This window comes from Spea bombifrons, chromosome 4 (genome assembly GCF_027358695.1).
Source record: "Spea bombifrons isolate aSpeBom1 chromosome 4, aSpeBom1.2.pri, whole genome shotgun sequence".
NCBI classification, from domain to species: Eukaryota; Metazoa; Chordata; class Amphibia; order Anura; family Pelobatidae; genus Spea; species Spea bombifrons.
The window spans coordinates 102069132-102083721 of record NC_071090.1 but is presented as its reverse complement, the minus strand read 5'-3'; the positions used below and the strand labels follow the sequence as shown (position 1 = coordinate 102083721).

At 40.7% G+C, this 14590-nt stretch overlaps 1 protein-coding gene across 1 annotated transcript in view; it reads left to right on the top strand.

Annotated features, from left to right (window-relative positions):
- Window positions 1-13247, top strand: part of ADAM9 (ADAM metallopeptidase domain 9) — a 49246-nt gene extending 35999 nt beyond the window's left edge. The window contains exons 11-22 of the mRNA XM_053463036.1: window positions 1554-1690; window positions 2303-2474; window positions 2755-2847; window positions 3597-3792; window positions 4304-4409; window positions 6447-6630; window positions 7147-7227; window positions 7873-7978; window positions 8305-8446; window positions 8701-8947; window positions 12800-12867; window positions 13103-13247. Of these exons, the coding sequence (XP_053319011.1) occupies window positions 1554-1690; window positions 2303-2474; window positions 2755-2847; window positions 3597-3792; window positions 4304-4409; window positions 6447-6630; window positions 7147-7227; window positions 7873-7978; window positions 8305-8446; window positions 8701-8947; window positions 12800-12867; window positions 13103-13178 (1608 nt within the window). The 3' untranslated portion in view covers window positions 13179-13247. The remainder of the gene's footprint in view (window positions 1-1553; window positions 1691-2302; window positions 2475-2754; window positions 2848-3596; window positions 3793-4303; window positions 4410-6446; window positions 6631-7146; window positions 7228-7872; window positions 7979-8304; window positions 8447-8700; window positions 8948-12799; window positions 12868-13102) is intronic.
- Window positions 13248-14590: the final 1343 nt, after the last annotated feature.

Here is a 14590-nt window from a genome sequence, read left to right as displayed (position 1 = left end):
CTTAGCATGTGTAACTATAATATTCCACCCACAATCCCCATGTAAAAAAAATAATTATACCCATATTCTTATCAAAAATGGGTCAAATTTGTTCCTTAGCATGTGTAACTATAATATTACACCCATAATCCCCATGTAAAAAAATAATTATACCCATATTCTTATCAAAAATGGGTCAAATATGTTCCTTAGCATGTGTAACTATAATATTCCACCCATAATCCCCATGTAAAAAAATATTTATAGCCATATTCTTATCAAAAACAGGTCAAATGTGTTCCTTAGCATGTGTAAATATAATGTTCCACCCATAATCCCCATGTAAAAAAATGAGTATACCCATATTCTTATCCGAAACAGGTCGAATTTGTTCCTTGGCATCTGTAACCATGATATTCAACCCATAATCCCCATGTAAAAATAATAATATTCCCATATTCTTATCAGAAATGGGTCAAATGTGTTCCTTGGCATGTGAAACTCTAATATTCCACCCATATTCCCCATATAAAAATAATAATATATATTCCCATATTGTGCCAATCAAAACAGGTAAAATATGGTGTTTGCACATACATGTACCATATTATATCAATATGTTGATTACTTAAAATGTTTCTATTATTTCTATAGAATTTACCATGATTCCGTTATAAAACTGTATATATTTCAGCAAGTAGACAGTTAAACATTTGCAGCTTCTTTTTGCAATGTATTCGTTGCAACTTAGTATCAAGAACTACCAAAAAGAACATACTGTGATTTACCATGAGTGTAAAAAGTATACTGACACCTATTGATAGTGCTGAGTATTGCAGCCAATCATCCCATCATCCCCAATATGCTGTTTAGTACGTCCCTAAATTAACCCTAAACACCCCATTAACCATAGCTGCCCCTAAACACCCCATTAACCATAACTGCCCCTAAATTAACCCCCACCTCCCCTAACTTTCAGCAGCCCAAATATTAATTTTATACTTACAGTTAGATGAGTATCACAGGGGCCAGTTGTCACAGTGATTACAGGGAGGGACTGGTAAGTAGGAGCTGCTTCTGTGAGTCACTCAAACGGATTATATAATGAGGGGTATTTTCAGAGCGTTTGCTCTGAAAAAACCCTCATTTTATAATCGATAAAAATCGATTCAACTAATTGATAATGAAATTATATGTTTATATAGATATATTATAAAAATATTTTATTTTTTATAAAGTTTTATAGGAACTGACCCATTCAGGATAAAATCTTTACTGAAGGATCCTGGGGAATAAATGGTTTTTCGAGGCAGGAAAATATAAATCTAATATTTTTTCTCAGATGTGATAGTTGTTCTTTAAGAATAATGGCTCAAAACGCATGTAAAGTAGTTTTAGGCTGTTAAATAATAACTGAGAACAGTAAAGAGGTAACGTTGCTTTGGTGCCTTGATAAACATAGCTCTCATTTTGTGTGAAGATTGCCTTTTAAGTAAATTAAAAATAGGACAGATTACCGTTTCAGTCTGTTGCATTATAGCCTAATTATTTTTCCTCCGCATTTGTTGTTTTAGTTCCCACATAACAACGTGCAGAGTTTCGCTTCAATCGTAGCCCACGAGCTTGGCCACAACCTCGGCATGAACCATGATGATGGCGATAGAGGATGCACATGCGCCGTGGGATCCTGCATCATGGGCTCCGGGGCTTCGTAAGGACATTTATGCAAATAATATGAAAAATGCGAAAGAAAAAAAACAACACTTTTTCTCTGTTTCACTGTGCCTTAAAAGAAATTTGGGTCAAGAAAGACGGGTATCGCCGGGGATGGAAGGCTGGCTACCAGTTTAGAACTAAGAGACTGGAATTTAAGAGGTTTAAGGAACAGTGGCCTGTTTCATTTTTAATGAAGATGTCATTAGGTAGAGAAGGGATCTGGTCGTATCCTAATTGAGCTTTCTTATTCAATGCGTTCGCTGCAGGGTATCTCTAATTATTACGCCTGTTGAAGGTTACCAAACGTACATCATAGCAATAGGTGGTAAAAGCATACATGTCATGGTTTCAAATCCTCCAATTTACAGTCCAGCATATCTAATAAACATGTAACGGGGTTTATATATGGAAATAAATATATGTGGGAAACACACATCTTTAATTATTGCAGAAGCCCCCCCCCCGATGCTAGTTCTTCTGTATCAAATTAGTGAGGTCATCAATAATATTATGTTGTATATCTGACATACGTGGCCTGAGCAGAAGTTGGACGTTGAACTATGTGAGTTAAGGTTTTTGTGACCCCCTCCATCTTCTCAATCTGCAGCGGCTCCAAGAATTTCAGTAGCTGCAGCGAAGACGACTTTGAGAAGCTGACGCTCAGTAATGGCGCGACCTGCCTGCTGAACGTGCCAAAACCGGATGAAGAATACAGCGTGCCCTTCTGCGGCAACAAGCTGGTGGACCATGGAGAGGAATGCGACTGTGGAAGTGCCAAGGTCTGTGACTAAAAAAACATTCATACCGCTGCTTTGGGTTTAATGCCACATTGCCTGTCTTAGACATGAGCGAGATGGCCTGTGATGGGGGAGAGCTGTACGTGCATAGGAGCTCAAGCTAGGCTGAGCCCATGCTTACCTTCCCATCTTTAACCGGTTTCTACAAAAGAAGAGCCAAATTCGTTCCATTAAGTCGAGAGCCAAAAAAAAGGCTTTGAGGTTTTAGCCGTACGTCAAGGAGTCAACGGATAACAGATTTTTATGGCGTTGTCTCCTTCAGGAGTGTGAAAAGGATCCGTGCTGTGAACCTGGGACCTGCAAGCTCCGTTCAGGATCTCAATGTGCTTTTGGATCCTGCTGCCAGAACTGCCGGGTCAGTATGTGCTTAAAGTGTGCGTGTCTGGTCACATACCAGGGCAGGTTCGGAGGCGATTGTCTCCCTGGGCCGGCCCATACTTGTTAACAAAGGGCCGGCTCGAGGAGGCAGGAACACGGTGGGGCCACATGTAACGCGAGGTTACGTGACTTTGCGGTAAATGCGAGGCTCCTCGCAGTGAGTGCAAGCACTAGAAAAACAACTACCCTGGTGAGGTAAAGAGATGGAGGGAATATGTATGTTAGAATAAGAATTTATTTATACTTGTCTTTGTGTGCCTACATGTATGTGTGAGAGCAAGTGTATGTTAGCATGAATGTTCAGGATTTTTTATTGTTTGGGCATATATCCAGGGGTGGGCTGGCCCCAGGGGGCAGATGTATGTGTAAGAGGGCTTGTGTATTCAGCATGCATGCAAGTATGTGTAAGTATTTGTGTTAGTGTGAATGTGTGTGCACATGTGTCTGCCAGTGCATATGTTGGGGGAAGCAACTTGGCTTTACTTTACCCACCCAGGCCAGAAGGTGCCAGCCCTCCCCTGTGTATATCTATATTTCTGAGAGAATTTAATTTTACTCCAGATTTTCAAACAATTACTTTTTTTTAGTTTTTTCATGTTTTAGTTTTATCCTGTTTTGTGTGTTGGAACCTTTTTAAACTTTCCCCGTGCTTTTCTTCTTCTGGTTTAGTCTCTATAGGAGCCCCCCATTTATTATCTAAATTTGTCATTTTTTTCTCTTTCCCAGTTCTCCCCTGGTGGCACGGTGTGCCGGGCCGTGGCCAATGAATGCGACCTCCCAGAGTACTGCAATGGCTCCTCATCTTCCTGCCAACCGGATGTCTTCATCCAGAATGGACACCCATGTCAGAACAACCAAGCTTACTGCTACAATGGCATATGCCAGTATTATGATGCACAGTGCCAAACCATCTTTGGATCCAGTGAGTTTTTACTTTTTTTTCCCCAGGAAGCAAGTATTAAGGTTTAAAAACATTTTTTGGGAATAGGGCCACCTTGAAAATAAATATCATCCCCATGCCTCCACTGTTTGGCTGTACTAAACAAAATGTCCTGCATGGCGGTCAGCCCCAGCAGTCTTAATTTTTTTTTTTTTTATAAAAATAGTATATAATTAAAAAAAAAATTATATAATATTGTCCAAGTGTCTTGGGCACTGGAGCTTCCCTTTAAAACAATCCTCTTTCTCTGGGGTAGGGGAGCTGTGCCCACATTATGCCCAATTTCCCTTTCATTCCTAATCCATGTTTCATTCATAACATTCATGACATTCATGCTATTTGACACTAGTCCTGCACCCTCATAAAGTCAGAGAACATTAGGTAGCCTTCCCCGGGAAGTTCCCAGATATGATATGTTTACGTTACCCTAACAACATTTAGAGATGTATGAGCTGTTATCCCGCGTAATTGAGGATTCTCTAAACCCTTGCAGAGGCCAAAGCAGCTGCTCCGATTTGCTTCCGGGAAGTGAACTCCAAAGGTGACAGATTTGGTCATTGTGGATTACAAGGCAACGCTTATAGAAAATGTGACAGCAGGTAATCAGCCGCTCTGATCTTCTAGTATTTGGGCAAATCCGAGCCTATTGAAATTAACTTCTGCACGTTAGGTTCAATGACATTACACATAGCAAATCGGCTTTGAAAGTGGGGGTAACTAGGGGGGTAGGTTTAATTGCTTACGCTTTTGTCAGATGGTTTGTGGAAGATGTTTTGCCGGGTAAAGTCTTTTAAGTCTCCCCAGAAGTTGTGTTTCCCTTTCAGAAACTCACCTTTTATAGTTAAGTACTCTGAATGAATTTGATGTTTTTCCTACCTCTTTGTTATGTTCCACTAACTGGGAGAGAAAAAGCAGAAAAGAGAGGACTAAAGAACAGGAAATTGATTAACCCCTTATTGACAGTTCAATGTAATAAACGACAAAGCCCGTGCATGTACGGGCTGCTGTTAAGTGAGGCTGACCGGGGATCCGGGGAGGAAAGCCCTCCCCGCAAGAAAAACGGCTGCCGCCGCACCGATCATCAACAATCGCAGCGGGCGATCGGAATCGCTTCCTAAGCATAAACGGTGTTGCTGACATGCCTCGATATCAAGGCATGTAGCAACACAACCCCCCCCGCTCCGAAGGGCAACCACAAGGGCCATCATGTAAATAACGGTGCCGCCACTCACAAGATGGCGTCAACAATAGAAAAATGTTTTTTTATGAGCAAGTCCTACAATTCACGCTATATCTTCACAAAAATTCCTGCATGCCCATGGGGTGCCTAGTTTTAAAAAAAATGTATGATTTGATGGGGTAAATTGAATTGGCCAGCTTCAAAGATGTCCCAAATATGGGACGTGGGCACAGAGTGACCAGATGTCTAAATGGCAAAAAAAATACACGCCTCACAAAGGTGGCCTTTTACCTCCCAAATAACCCAACAAACCCATGCATGGGGGGTATCACTGCACTCAGGAGATGTTGCTGAACACATAATGGGGGGGGTTTGACAGGGACACTTAAAAAAAAAAAAAATACAAGCAATTGCACTTTACAATGTCGCGCTTGCATCACCACTTAAAACACGCTCCATTTTTGTCAGCACAGTCATGCATATTAAAAATAACCACACATTGAATTGAATTCCCATGAGTCTCAGCCAGATATACTACTTGCATGATTCTGGCTGAGCATTATGGGAAGTGCAGTTAACAGTAGATGCTGCAAATGTTAGCTGTGAATTCCCATAATGCTCAGTCAGCCAGGTGTCCACCATGACTAGGGATTGTGGGAGTTGTAATCCACAACTAACACCTGTTACATTATCTGCTGTTAACGACAGTTCCCATGAGTCTCAGCCAGACACACTGCTTCCATGATGCTGGCTGGGCATCAATGAGAAGAGTAGTCAACAGCAGCAGAGATCAGTTTTTAATTAAAAAAACAAACCCTTATCCACTGCCTTTCCACACACTGCCTTTATACACACCTGCCCATAAACACACATGTACACATACACTGCCTTTATACACGCCTGCCCATAGACGTACACTCCCCTTAAACACACCCGCCCATACACACACACACACACACACTGCCCTTACACCCCTTCCTCCATCCTTCTTCCAACATAGTGATTAGGGAGCAGTAAAGAGAGGTCTGAAGTGACAGACCTTGCACTCCCTAATGTTGAGACAACTAGAGGGAGATTGTGATCTCCCCAACCAGTCCTGCACCCGAGTTGAGTACCGCTCTCGTCTCACCATTCCTCCGCTGCAAAGCGGGACAGAGGTAGGGATAGGCGGGACAGAGTCTCAAAATCAGGATTTGGGGGGGAATGCATGATCTTCTGTGACATGTGCAAGAAGGACAATGACATCACTACCTGGTAATGGTATTGAAATGTAACCAAAACTGTTTCCTGAGTGGGTGAAAAATTATACAACAACCATATGCATATTTTTTTATGTATTCAAAATGGGGCTTTTTTTAAACCTACAGGTAAATACTTTAATCAGAATTGTTTAGGATTCCTATGGTGGCTATCAATAAAAGGAATGATCACTGTCTTCTCCTGTCGCCTCTTTCAGGAATTCCCTGTGTGGGAAGCTGCAGTGTGAGAATGTTCAGTCGATGCCAGTCTTTGGCATAAAACCATCCATCATTCAGACCCCCATACAAGACACGACGTGCTGGGGCGTAGACTTCCAGCTGGGTTCCGATGTTCCCGACCCAGCCATGGTGAACGAGGGCACCAAATGCGATGAAGGCAAGGTAAGGATTGTCATGCACTCAAACGTCTGTCTAAAGGGTAGTCCATTATAGCTGTAACGCTCTAGAGTATGTCTTTAGAGTGTTAGCTCTGCAAGGCAGGCTCAACCTCCCTTAAGAAGCGGTGGTTGCATAGCTGGGGTTCTACATGCAGATTGTGAATCAACACTAAACACCCTAATGTTTAGTGCATTTGCTTTTCGTTGGAGGTTATTTTGGTTTTTCGTTTTTTGGAGCGATTCTTAAGTTTAGGTTCTCTTTTTAACATTTTAAATATTCTATACTAAGTTCTATGTATACATTTTCTATCATTCTGGATTCCGAAAAAAATACTTGAGAGAAAACAACTCCTTTTTGTACTTATTTCCTCTAAACCTATTCCTTAGGCTCACCTAGAACACAATGGTCTAGAACCAAGCCTCAATGTGCCTATCATTGCGCAACTCCTTCTCCATGTGATCAAAGCACTTTTTTGACAGCTCTGGAACTTAGGTCTCCCATTATTTATTTCCTTGCTAGGTTTGCAGTAACTTTATGTGCGTTAATGCATCCATTCTGAATTATGACTGTGATGTACAGAAGAAGTGTGGTGGAAATGGGGTAAGTATGGGAATATTTGGCAATGGTAAATATTTTCTTAAATAAACTTTGGATGCAATGACTGACTTATAATTATCGAAGCTGATCTGTGATACGCATCGCGGAGATCCGTTAGACCATGGAAAAGGAGCGGAGCTCGCTAATTTCATGATTTCTTGTATTGGTTTAAAGAATGCATATTAAATTACTCCTAAAGTACCTTAATATGCCTTCTTCTTCGACAAGGCTGTCAAGGACATTAAACTGTCCCTTTAACTTATTTGCAATAAAGGATTCCAGCCTACCTGATGTGAAACTCCTTATGCGATGGGCACTTAATGGGTATTTAACTTATCCACCTTTTTTTCCTGGTTTGTGCTCCAATCAACAAAAAAAGATAACAAAACTATTAAAAAGGTGGCCAGATATGTTCTGGGATACATAAACCCTCGGCACTTTCTCAAAGTGTCATGGTTAATGCACGTTTTAAGATGCCATCTACACCCAACTAAATTCCCATTTGTTCATGCGGTTTTCCGGTTATGGAGCTACCATCGCCTCGAATGCCCAACTTGCCAAAAGCTTCTTGCCCTCACTGCTCTTCAGTGCACTCTTCTCTTAGCATCGGCTATAGAACAGGCTAATATTTTTTCTTTAATTGTTTAGGTCTGTAACAGCAATAAGAACTGCCACTGCAATGAGGGTTGGGCTTACCCCACATGTGACACCAAGGGACATGGGGGCAGCATAGACAGCGGTCCAACATACAATGGTGAGTAATAGAGTTGGCTTATCAGCCAGGAGACATATACATTTGGCACTGGGTATTTTCGAGCGAGTTAACATATATCTTTTTTATATTTTATATATTCCATTCTTAGACTGAGTCATTAGTCACAATCAGTGTCTTTTATTGGCCCAAAAATGTGAAGTCACAAAAAGCTTTTGGGACCTCAGAGGCTTCTCTTCCGTCTGAAGATGTAACTTTACTTTGTTTTCTGTGCTGCCTGAGTTAAAGGCGTCAACTTTGAATAAAAGACTCTGTTTTCTCTTGGGTTAATAAGACTATGTCCCTTTTTTTTTTTTCCCCGTTCCAAGATAAAGACACATCTCTCAGGGACGGACTGCTAATCTTCTTTTTCCTCGTTGTGCCACTGTTGGCCCTCGGAGCCTTTGCGTTTTTCCGGAGAAATGAATTGAAGAGAAGATTCTGCAAGAAAAAGCGTTCAAGAGCGCATGAGTAAGTGACACCGAGGCGGAATGGTGAACTCACAAACAAGTACAACAAAATTGTATAATATTGGCAGAGTTTGTATGGATTGTGGGCAGAGAGCAAAATCTTAAAATTGTGGGGATGATGGTTCTAAGGTTTACAGGACCGAGAACATGACATAAAAAGGGTTCCACTTCACACCTTACCCTGGGGTCTGGTTGGGTACCGGTTCTCGTCGCAGCCACGTATGTGCGGTTCCTTAAGTGTTCCTCTTATTTCAGAGTTGATAATAGAAACCAGGCAGGCGGGCAGAGGAATGCCGGAGGCCCACCAAGGAATGCACCAGGCGGTGCACCCAGCAGAGATGGTCCACCTGCAGGCCAGCCAAGGAATGCACCCCATGTTCCCCCTGCCCGAGTCCCTCCTCCTCCTGGGCCACCAAGGAATGCACCAAGTGGCCCTCCAAGAAATATGACACAATCGGCACCCAACAGAAACATCCAACCTACTTCTCCCAGTCATGAAACTGTAAGTAGCATTTTTATGTGTCGGGAGATTTGTGATCTTGAATTAAAATGAATGGATATCTGTAGAAAAGCCCCTTTAAATCCCGGGATATATAACCTTCACCCGTCTGGCTTTCCTTTAACTACTACCGATTCCTTCCGACTCCACTTACACCAGTGGCTTAAAACTATGGGTTTATTAAAATAACAAATACATATATAAGTATATAGAGAAGCGTCTGAAATACAAGGCTCTATGACTCTAACTACACTATGCTAGTAACTCTGTGTGTGCATGTAAGGATGGGGTGTCCCTGTCACCTTGATGTTATCCTTCCTTCCTTCTTTCTTTCTTTCTTTTTCTCTCTTCTCCTTCTGTTGCTCACACAACACCTTTATAGCCACCATGCCCAAACAGTCCCAGCCAATCATCTTCTGAGTTTTTGTCCACTCATCCTTAGGAAGGCACAATCTTGTACCTGCACCAGCTGCCTGTAGAGATCGCTCTTGTCCAAGAAGTTAGGTTGCCCCCACAGTAAAGTTGATGGTCCTCAGGGCAAATTCAGAGTGGGGCTCTGGAATGTTGATATTGTCTCCTGCAATCCTTTTGTTGTAGGAGATTGTAGATTGTGTCTCCTGTTTATTGTCTAGCCTTGGATGTCAGGCGCTTCAGTGATTTACAAAGAATGATTTGCACAATAAAACATATAATAGTACAAATGAAAATAATAAAAACAGGATGAAACATATAATACATAAAATTCCTTTTAGAAAATGATTGTCCAAAAATATGATCCCAATGATTATTTGTGGAAATAGAATCAATGTGAGGAATAAGTTGTTCAATTTCTCCTTGGAGGTTAATAATTGACTTATATTTATTACAATATCCACGCGGCAGCTTCTCGTTAAATTATTAAACTTATAGATGGTACCTGGTCCCAATTAGACTTAACAAAATCAATACTGTACATTCAAATAGATGCTGGCGCTGCTTTTCTCATACGGGCTCTTTTGCCCATATTTGGTGGGAGTGCCCGCAACTGCTAAATTTAAGAAACAATCTTTTGCAACTATTCGGATCACTTTTCCACTGTCTGGAACAACTAGATCCACAGGTGTTCCTCTTCCACCTGGGACTCGAGAATTTTTGTCTAAATTATAGAATCTTAATGATACATGTCCTTATGGCCGCAAAGATATGTATAGCTAGGCATTGGAGACAAGCAGGTTTATTTAACTGGAGATTAGTTATTAATCAAATTAATCATCAGTATCTAGTGGAAAGAGGATATTACTTTAAAATTAATAAACTTGCCAAATTCGACAACATCTGGCGACCTTGGAAACAATTTTGTGATATCGACTCTCAGAATGTTAGAGAGCTTATTTGAGGATTAAGATTCCTACCTCTTTTTTTTTATATATATATATATATATATATATAATTTATTTATTTACCGATTTATTTATTTTTATATTTATTTATCTCTTCTCTCTTTTTACCATCCACCGTACCCCTGGGCGGACAATTTATTATGACCCAATAGTTAGCCCCCATATGTTTCTCATCTCCTAAGTATGACTGATGTATGAATGATATACGTGGTATTTGTGATTGGTATTTGGCTGCTATATTTATAGCTTATGCCAAATATCTTGTAACTTATTCTTCTGTTGAATATTTTCCATTCGGTGGGGCCAGAAATATAGCGTCTGTTTGCTTATAAAGTCCTTAACCCCTTAAGGACAATAGGGGTTTTTACTCGTAGTATATTGTGGGACAATGGCTATTTTAACATTTTTCGGTGTTGCTGTGATTTTCTTCTTTCTCATTCCGTGCTCCCACACATATTATATATTGTTTTTTTCAGGACAAACAGGGCTTTCTTTAGATACCATTAATTTTATCATATCATCTAATTTACTATAAAAAAAATGATAAAATATGGGGATTTTTTGTTAAAAAATTACTTTTTCTCACTTTTTAAACAAAAAACTTTTACTCATCTGCAAAAACGAATGAAAAAACCTGCTAAATAGATTCTACTATTTGTCCTGAGTTTAGAAATACCCAATGTTTTTATGTTTTTTTGCTTTTTTCTGCACGTTATGGGGCAATAAGTACAGTTAGCGTTTTGCTATTTCAAAACCTTTTTTTCCAAATCTGGTAATTCTTCCCCCCATGTGCCATTTCGGGTATCTTTGAAGCCGGCCAATGCAATTTACCCCATCAAGTCATATATTTTTAAAAACTAGACACCCCAAGGTATTTCACATGCTGGTAATTTAACCCTTTCCATGCACTAATTTTACCACCAGCCTTTGTGAAACTTTATGGTAGTACATTTTTTTGTATTTTTTTCACACACGTTGTACTTCAGGTATAAATTTATCGCTCCTGGTATATGTCCCTGTCAAACACCCCAATATGTGTTCAGTAACATCTCCTGAGCGCAGTGATACCCCACATGCATGGGTTTGTTGGGTTATTTGGGAGGTAAAAGGCCGCCTTTGTGAGGTGTGTATTTTTTGGCCATTTAGACATCTGATCCTACTGCCCCCATGTCCCATATTTGGGACATCTTTGAACCCGGCCAATTCAATTTATCCCATCCACTCATGCATTTTTTAATACGAGACACCCTATGGGCATTTGTAATGCCAATATTTTAACTCTTTCCATGCTGGAATTTTTGTAAAGATAAAGAATTTTAGGACTTGCTTATTAATTTTTTTTTTTTTTTTTTTGGTGACAGTGGGGATTTTTATATGTTACCATATTATTTTTATTTTTTTAAACTTTTTTTTTTAATTTTTTTTTTAATTTTTTTTAATTTTTTTTACTAATCACTCATTAGTGAGCTGGGCTCCATTGACCTTGCATGGTTGGATGCAGTACCTGCATTCAACCTGCAGGAGGAGCTCGAGAGTTCACAAGAGGGTCTGGATAGACCCTCTATGAACTCATATTTATTGTTGATGCCATCCTGTGAATGACGGCAACGTCATTTACAGGATGGCACTTGTGGTTGCTCTTCGGAGCAATCACAAGGTGATCGGGGTAGGGGGGTAGTGTTACTGACATGCCTCGATATCGAGGCATGTCAGTAACACCATTTATGCTTAGGAAGCGATTCAGATCGCTTCCTAAGCTGTTTTAGCCGGGCGCCGCCGCGATCTTTGATGATCGGTGCGGCGGCGGCCATTTTTCTTCCGGGGAGGGCTGCCGAGGGCTGCCCTCCCCGGATCCACGGTCAGCCTCACTTGTGAGGCTTCCGTGGATGCTGCAAAGCCGCCGATCGCGGCGAAAACGCCGCGATCGCGGCAATGCAGCTATTTAACGGCAGCCCGTACATGTACGGGCATTGTCGTTAACCCGTTGCACGGCAACCCCGTACATGTACGGGGATTGTTGTTAGGGGGTTAAACAAATATATAATTTATTGTAGTACTAAATATAGTAATCAATGAGGACTGGACAACCTGTTTTGAATAACTGTTTAAATTTATTTAAGATTATATATTTCTTTGTTGGCAAGAAAGAACTGACATTGTAATACCTTACCGATGTACCCTATATTTGTGTTAAATTGCTTGAAAAAAAAATTAAATAAATATAAATATTAAAATAAAAAAAAAATAAAATAAAAAAAAAATTATTAAACTGTGATTCGCAGCATTTTATGGTTAGGCATATCTAATTGCATCAAAAGCTAATATTAAAACATACAACTTATCTGCTAATTACCTTCTACAAAACGTAGCTGTCCTACAACCCATTGCGGTTTACCATATTTCGATCGCTTTTCACTAATCCGCTGTTGGCAAAGACATGAGGATATAAGAGCGCCGTTTTTCTTATTCCCCACAGCCACATAAGCCAAATAACTTCGCTGTTCCAACGTATATGGTGAAACCACCTCAGCCGACACCATCAAGGTTTGTACATCGTGATTTGTTTTTATTTTTTTTTTACCGATAACTACATCCAAATCCATTCTGTTGTAGTATAGCACCTCCTCTATACATTATCCCACCCCAAATAACCTCTCTTTAACGCTCCTATACTTCTGCCTTTAACCCCCCTATAATTCCATACGTCAAATGCCCCCTCTTATTCCATACAACCCCTTCCTATAATGCCAAATAACGTTGATCGCTATTTATTTTACAGGCCGCCGCTTCCTCACCAAAGTAAAGCCCATCCCAACATTGCCCCATCTCGCCCGCCTCCTGCACCACCGGTATAACCGTTAATATTTTCACCAGACTTTTTCACTGACTGGGCTCATCTTTATTTCGATTTTGAAGAAGAAAAAAAAAAAGATGCGTTTACTACTAAGGCCAAGTGAGATTTCTCTGCCGCGGATATACACCTGTGCCACAGTAGTGAAATAGAGACCTCTTGGTTTAAATGTGGGGTCTAATCACTGCAAATCCCAACAGCCCCTCAAACACAGATACGTGCGAGCGGCCCTTCCTTTGCTTCTCTTCGTTTCCGTCTCCAGTGCCTCCTTTTCACCGTTTTCTACCATTTTACTGAAAAACACAGCCATAAAAATGCCTTATAACAACCCAGCTTTGGGAACTCTGCGGTGAGCCTCACTCAGACATGGCTGACGCCAGAGACCTGAGCACATCTCTCTCTGGAGTTTTTCGAGTTGAAGTTTTCATATTCGGCTTGCAAGTCAATGAAACGAAGATACGGTAAACACAAAACCATCGCTTGTTTACACACGAAGGCTTGGGTGGCTGGACGTGAAGAATATCCCCAGCGGTTTCCCGTTACTATCTAGAAGAGAAGGATGTCCGAAACAAATCCTGTGTGATAATATATAGGTTCAAAATAATACGTATAGGGATGAAATCACTAAAATATTACGTGTCTAAATAGCTGGAAATTTTCTAGGCTTTTATTCTTGGATCCGTATTTGTTCAGAATGTGAGCCCCTGCGAGTACCAGAATTACGGCAAAAACCACCGCCTTAAAATTGGGCCAAAGGAAGAGAATCTGATTACTTTTCAGTTTGGCAGTTTGTATCCAATATTTTAGATGTATGTGTATATTCAGGGGGTAGTATACATTTTCCTGATGGAAGGGGAAGTATGATGATGCAACCTGTTACATCATATTTAAACACTGTATCAATCAAAACTAATCTCTATAATACGCGGCTTTAGGACAGCATAGCCTATTCAACTGTATATAATTTTACCTTCCAGAACTAATAAGAAGTGATCAGCAAGGTGTTAGAGACGAGACTTTGTAACACTCATTAGGAGTTATTTAATAAGGGGTGATCCTGAGCGCAATCGGTCTTATCACTATAGCAACCAGAGGAACAGTCAAACCAGCAGGAGTAATCTAGTGGTTCTCAGTTATTAAAATTCTATATCTAGACACATGCACCAGAATTGTCCTAATAACATCTGACGTATCTCCTGCCACAGGTAGACACAATGAAAGCACCTGGCAACTCGATGGATTTGGCCCCTTGGTTCCACTCGCTCATAGCCCCATCTTTGTATTTTTCAGGGCTAAGGGCCATCTTGGCTCCAACCCTTTCCCTTCTCTCGTGGGGGGGGGGATCTGCAGGGGACAAACCCGGGTACGATAATAAGTAGTGGTTAAAATTTCCCTAGTTGTTTAGTCACTGAGGAT